The sequence below is a fragment of the Tasmannia lanceolata genome, unplaced genomic scaffold (assembly GCF_043159265.1).
Source record: "Tasmannia lanceolata isolate RefF3 unplaced genomic scaffold, GAP_Taslan_0.1 ptg000015l, whole genome shotgun sequence".
Classification (NCBI taxonomy): Eukaryota; Viridiplantae; Streptophyta; class Magnoliopsida; order Canellales; family Winteraceae; genus Tasmannia; species Tasmannia lanceolata.
Window position 1 is genome coordinate 39,184,048 of NW_027518692.1, and position 6,154 is coordinate 39,190,201.

The window sequence follows — 6,154 nt, forward strand, 5'->3', positions numbered from 1 at the left end:
AACGTGGTGGACCAAGGAAGAATAGGGAGGCGAATACATCATATATTTACAGATATTAGAAAGAAGAGAAATGAAGAAGAAAATGGAGTCCTTTTGCCTGAAGTGGAAAATAGTGGCTCCATACTTGTATATGCTTTTGGCACAAATAATTGCAGCAAGTTATGCAATTTTATGCAAAATAATCTTTGCTCGAGGCACTAGCTCTGTTGTCTTTATAGTCTATCAATTCATGGCAGCGACTATCTTCATGACCTCTCTCTCATTCATCATTGAAAGGTAAAACTCTAAAACACTAATCTCTCTCTATCTCTCTATCTCATCTTCTTCCTTTTTGTTGCAGAAAGAAAAGGCCTCCTCTGACTTTATCTATTGTAGCTTGGATGTTCTTATTAGCCTTGCTAGGGTAAGTAACTATTACCCATTACCCATTTCTTCTACTAGATTTTTTTTTCTTAATTTAACCTTTTCTTTTCACTCTATATTGATCTGGGTCGTCTTAAAAGCTTAGAATTGCATCATAGACAGAACTAAATAAGTGATTTTCCTAACTTAACCTTTTATTTTCGCTTTATGTTGATCTGGGTCATCTTAAAAGCTTAAAATTGCATCATAGACAGAACTAAGTAAGTGATTTTCTAAACTTAACCTTTTCTTTTCGCTTTATATTGATCTGGGTCATCTTAAAAGCTTAAAATTGAATCATACATAGAACTAAGTGATTTGCTGAACATAACCTTCTCTTTGCGCTTTATATTGATCTGGATCATCTTAAAAGCTTAAAATTGCATCATCGACCGAACTAAGTAAGTGATTTTCTGAACTTAACCTTCTCTTTTCGCTTTATATTGATCTGGGTCATCTTAAAAGCTTAAAATTGCATCATGGATAGAACTAAATAAGTGATTTTCTGAATTTAACTTTTTCTTTTCACTTTCTATTGATCTGAGACATCTTAAAAGCGTAAATTTGCATCAGGGGAACTCTGTTTCAAAACCTGTTTCTCTGAGAGCTTGAATCACAGACTAAAACCCTTTTTTCAGCTGGATTTTTCTGAATTTAACATTATTTTTTTTCACTTTATATTGATATGGGTCATCTTAAAAGCTTTAAAATTTCATCACAAATAGAACTAAATAACTAACTTTACAGTAACAAATCTGTTGCAGGGCATCTGTGTTTCAAAAAAAATAAATCTTTGGGAGCTTGAATTACAAACAATTCCGCTGGTTTTTTTCTGAATTTAACCGTTTTCTTTTCACTTTATATTGATCTAGATCATGTGAAAAGTTTTAAAATTGCATCATAGATACAACTAACTAACTTGACAGCAATAAGTCTGTGGCAGGGCAACTCTGTTTCAAAGCCTTTTCTCTGGAGACTAATAACCATGTCTTCCCTATTGCAGGGCAATTTTGTTTGAAAACCATTTCTCTTGGAAATTGAATTGAAAATTTCATCATACATACAACTAAATAACCAACTTGACAGTAATAAATCTGTTGCAGGGCAACTCCGTTTCAAAACCTTTTCTCCTGAAAACTTAAACTAACAGATTAATACCCATTTCTTCCTCATGCTCTTTTTTTTCTGATTTTTACTTTTTTTTTGTTACTTTCATTTGATGTGCTCCATTTTAAAAGTTCTAAATTGTATCATATATAGAACTAAATAACGAACTTGACAGCAATACATATGTTGTAGGGCAACTCTGTTTCAAAACCTTTTCTCAGGGAGTTTAAATTACATATCAAGTGCATCACAGTCTGCCATTCTCAACCTCCTTCCTGCCTCCACTTATTTACTATCCGTTGTTTCGAGGCAAGAATCGGCGGTGCTAAATCGGATCAGCAGTGTCAGGAAGTTATTTGGAACGATATTATCCATTTCGGGGGCTTTTACAATGATCTTTTGGCATGGAAATCTAGTCCACTCTGTAATGGAAAGCTCTGGAAATTGGGTTTTGGGATACGTCATGGCTATCTTGGGAGTGCTTTCATTTAGCACATGGCTTGTGTTACAGGTGATTCACTCTTAGCTACTCTACTCTGCATCTCTCTAACCCTGTTTGATTTGGATTTTGAGCATTAATTCTGAGTCCAAAACTGATTATTGCGCTCGAAATTAAGGCCCCGGTTGTTTTGGATTTTGAGAATCAATGTTAAGCCCAAAATGAATTAATGGACTCAAAATTAAATGCAATATTGAGTCCAATAATCAGCCTTGGTCTCAAAATCGATCCAAATTGTGCATCTCATACCCTTCCGCGAATGAGAATATAAGTTATAAACTCTCGAAGTGGTCTTCATCCCTAAAATTATCTGAAGAGGACTCGCTCCATGAACTTAATCTTTTGATCCCCCTTAAAAAAATTGAAATGATTGAAGTTTTTCTACTTGGAATCATCTTAGGTCTAATTCCTATTACTTTGGTTGTATTATTCGTAACTGCATATTTACAATATAGACGCTGCGATCCCCGATTATGCAAATGAAACTAAGAAGACTTAGAATAGAATAGCCATGTTCAATATGGATTCACTCTTTGTTTTTTGATTTTCAGGAGCCCATGACACGAAGATACCCAGCTGAATTGTCCATAACTGCTATGTTGTACTTCTTCGGGACACTGCAAACATGTGTGCTAGCCGCATTTGTAAGTCGAAACACATCAGAATGGAAGCTTAAGTGGAATCTAGAACTCTTAAACATATTTTTTGGAGTGAGTATCTCAAAATTCAGCCATTTCTAATTCAATAACTAGTCCTTTTTTTATGGATGACCCTGTGATTTCAAAATCCCCGGCCTGAGTTCTTGATAACTATATCCATGGCCGCTTGTATTGTTGCGTAGGGGGTGCTAACCAGCGGGATCGGAAACTTCATCTTCACTTGGTGCGCTCGAGTTAAGGGTCCTCTTTTCGTCGCAATGTTTTCGCCATTGACATTGCTGTTCACAGCCATCATGGACATGATATTCCTTGGTGAATCTATGAATGTTGGAAGGTAAGACCTTTCCATTTATCATTTATGTAGGAAATCCAGTTAGCTTCTCACCCAAATCTAGGGGGTGCAACTTTGGGGCTGGTTGTTCAGGGTTGAGGAAAACCCTGGCCCAACCTGAGTAGCATTACCTCAACCCTAACCCGAGCCTCGGATCGAGGAGGGTCAACCCTAACCCACCCACGTCAAATTCTCTCAACCCTAGTCCAACCAGAAATCGGGTTGGCCCTGGGTCAAAATAGAAAAAAAAAAACAAAAATACATAATCTTTAAATCTTGAAAATCATGACAAAGTTAGGAGGATGGGGTTGGGTTCATGTCGGGTTTCTTAGTGTCACCGCTGACTCGTACACGTGTTGGCGGGGCCGGGCCGGGCCGGCATGTTTGAGTCCTAGTTAAACTGGGACTCGTAGTTTTGTTGGTTTCTAGATTTCAAGGGGAACAGAATTTGAATTAGTTAGGATTCTTCTTTGAATTGAAGTGCAATTCTAGTATTCTTAGGAATTGTAATTAGTTTGAACTAGATAAAGTTATTGGAGTTATGTTAGTAGTTAGTTTAATTTTTTAACTAAGGAAGAAGTGGGCGTGTGGTGGTTAGACGTTTAGTTGGAGTTGAATTTTAGTTTATGTTAAAATAGGATTATATGTTTTGGTTGTTTCCTATAGACACGATTAGAATAGGAACTTATCTTTTGGTCTTAGTTGCTTTCATAAAAAGGAGAAGAGCAAAACGTGTGATGTAATGTTGGAGCCTAGAAATAAAATTCAAGAGACAGAAAAGGAAAAGTTTCTCTTCTTTGCTTTGTGGTAGTTTATCTTGATTTTTCATTTTTGCTTTGATTTCTTCTTCAACGGAGTCCTATTGCCCAAGGCCTCAACCCTAACCCAACCCGAAATTAAATCATATTGGCTTTTCCCAACCCAAACCCAACTCAACCCAAGGAAATGCCAATCCAACGCGAGCCAAAATAAGGTTCAACCCATCACGTTGGAGTTGAGCCCAACCCAAGTTGCACTCCTACACAAATCATCACTAGAATTTGGTTATGTTATTCTATTTGGAACAAAATGATGAAGACCTTACTTTAGCCTCTTTGTTTCAAACTTTCAATGGCTAAAACTAACTTGTCTATATTTGCATACATGCATACAAGTCTGACTTCATGTTGTTTGGATGCTTGGTAGAAAGAAAAAAAATAAAGAAGTTTAGTTATCTGGCATGCCTTTTAACTTGTTTTCTTTGGCTTTTGCAGTATTGTAGGCTCATTGATGATTGTAGGAGGCCTATACATATTTTTGTGGGCAAAGTGGAAGGAGGAATCAACCCGCTCAAAGGATACAAAAGCTGAAATCCCGGATACAGAAGCTGAAATCACCTCCCCCCTTCTCTCAAGTTAACACCCATTAGTGGAAACTGAATTCTCAAGCTATTCTGAATTTCTGTTTCCTCCAATTTACACAATTTTTTGGAGAAAAATATTGTATAATTGAAAGATCAAAGTGTAGATTACCATTAAGGTTCTCTATAATTGTACTCTTTGAGGGAGATGAAGAGCTTGCTAATTCAAGAAAAGCATATTTTTCTTTGGATAAGAAAATAATCAGAACATAATTGTTTAAAGATGATTGAAATGATGAAATATGGCCTTTGGAAAGATTGAAGTAATTTTAACACCTTTATACGGAGATCAATTACAAGGTTAGATGCAGAAAGTTTGTTCCGGAGATCATATGAAAACACCCATTTTGTCAGTTTATGATTCATACATTTACAAGAGCAAAGTGCCTATTGGTTGTTTATGTTTGAAAAGGTGATTTTAGGCAAAAATCCCCTAACCTATAAAATATGTTTCAATTAGACACTGTTTGGATTGAAAGAATTTTCTAGGACAAGAATTTTTTTTACATAATTTACTGCTTTTCCAATAGCAAAAATTACATCATTCAGGAAGGAAGCATTCTTACGTCCAAGAGCATCATTAGGTGGAACCATAGTTAGCAAAACATGATTGGGCAAAAATATGGGATGGAAAAAATTCAAGTTTAGTGTGCCATTAGTTCATAAAAACGTATTAAACAAAAATAGAAACACACAAAATGTGTTCAAAATTTTGTCATTTACAAAATATAGCATGGGTATAGTTGAAAAGTTGGCCAAAAAAACGTGTTTAAAACCGGTTTTAAATGTTTTCCTAAAAAACAGAGTTTTATTAACTGTAAAAGTTTTAAACAGAATATTAAATGGCATTAGACGGCAGAGCAATGAAATGTGTCTTTTTTTTTTCTTTTTTTTGAAATGCCGTTTAAACGGCCTTTTGCTAACTATGGGTGGTACCTCCATAAGCATCATTAGGCCCCAATCCTTCCGAAGATCGAGTGCCTCTTCTCCCTTCTCATATTAGTCTCCCTAGTGGTATATCAACTCAATCTGTTGTCCATAGCGTCTTTGGGTGGTTTGTCGAGGTTGATCGTGTTAGGATATTTTTTTAAATATTTTTATTAGAGATCGAACAATAATCCATCATAATAATAAAAGATATAAATCAAAAAAAGGTTTTCAAATAGCCTGCATGGATTGAAGCATGCCGGACATTGTGCTCTCAAAAGACGAATGACAGTGGAAAAAAACATGCTTAGTATAATTTCTCATATTGAGTTTTTATACGGTGCCCGACTGTCAAGTCCCTTACGAGCAGTACCACCCTTGATGTTTGATCCAACAACAGCTCACTTTTGAAGATGGTGCTGTCGGATTAAACATCAAGGGTGGTACTTTTATCATATCACCCACAAGGGACTTGACGGTAGGGTACCGTATAATGTCTCATATTATAGATAGATAGATGCAAAGATAATATCATCATGTATGATTTCACCAATTAAATTCAAAATGTTGCCAAAAAAACCAATTAGGTATTTAGGTTCAAAAGAAATGTAATGAGGGGTAATTAGGTAAATTTAAATTACTCAAGAAAATTAAAGAGGGTACTTAGGTCTTTTCACCTATGACAATCCAGCCCCATTAATGGACAAAACGAACCTAATTAGTATTTTCACCAAATATTTGTCCCTAATCGGTAAAGATGGGAAAAATATTTTCTTTATCCTCGTGTTTTAGGCAAGCAGGTCTTTTGTAAGAAAAAGGAGTCTCTCTCT

The 6,154-nt window shown here is 35.7% G+C and overlaps 1 protein-coding gene across 1 annotated transcript; it reads left to right on the plus strand.

Moving 5' to 3' along the window:
• LOC143847165 (WAT1-related protein At2g39510-like) lies at positions 1-4,653 on the plus strand. The gene is made up of 6 exons (XM_077355890.1): positions 1-276; positions 341-403; positions 1,702-2,020; positions 2,560-2,718; positions 2,850-3,001; positions 4,252-4,653. The coding sequence occupies exons 1-6, from the start codon at positions 71-73 to the stop codon at positions 4,394-4,396; spliced, it is 1,044 nt and encodes a 347-aa protein (XP_077212005.1). The 5' UTR covers positions 1-70; the 3' UTR covers positions 4,397-4,653.
• The last annotated feature ends 1,501 nt before the right edge of the window (positions 4,654-6,154 follow it).

Coding starts and splice junctions, on each gene's coding strand:
- LOC143847165 (XM_077355890.1), top strand. CDS start 71: ATGAAGAAGAAAATGGAGTCCTTTTGCCTGAAGTGGAAAATAGTGGCT. Junction 277..340: donor CTCTCATTCATCATTGAAAG/GTAAAACTCTAA, acceptor TTTTTGTTGCAG/AAAGAAAAGGCCTCCTCTGA. Junction 2,021..2,559: donor GCACATGGCTTGTGTTACAG/GTGATTCACTCT, acceptor TTTGATTTTCAG/GAGCCCATGACACGAAGATA.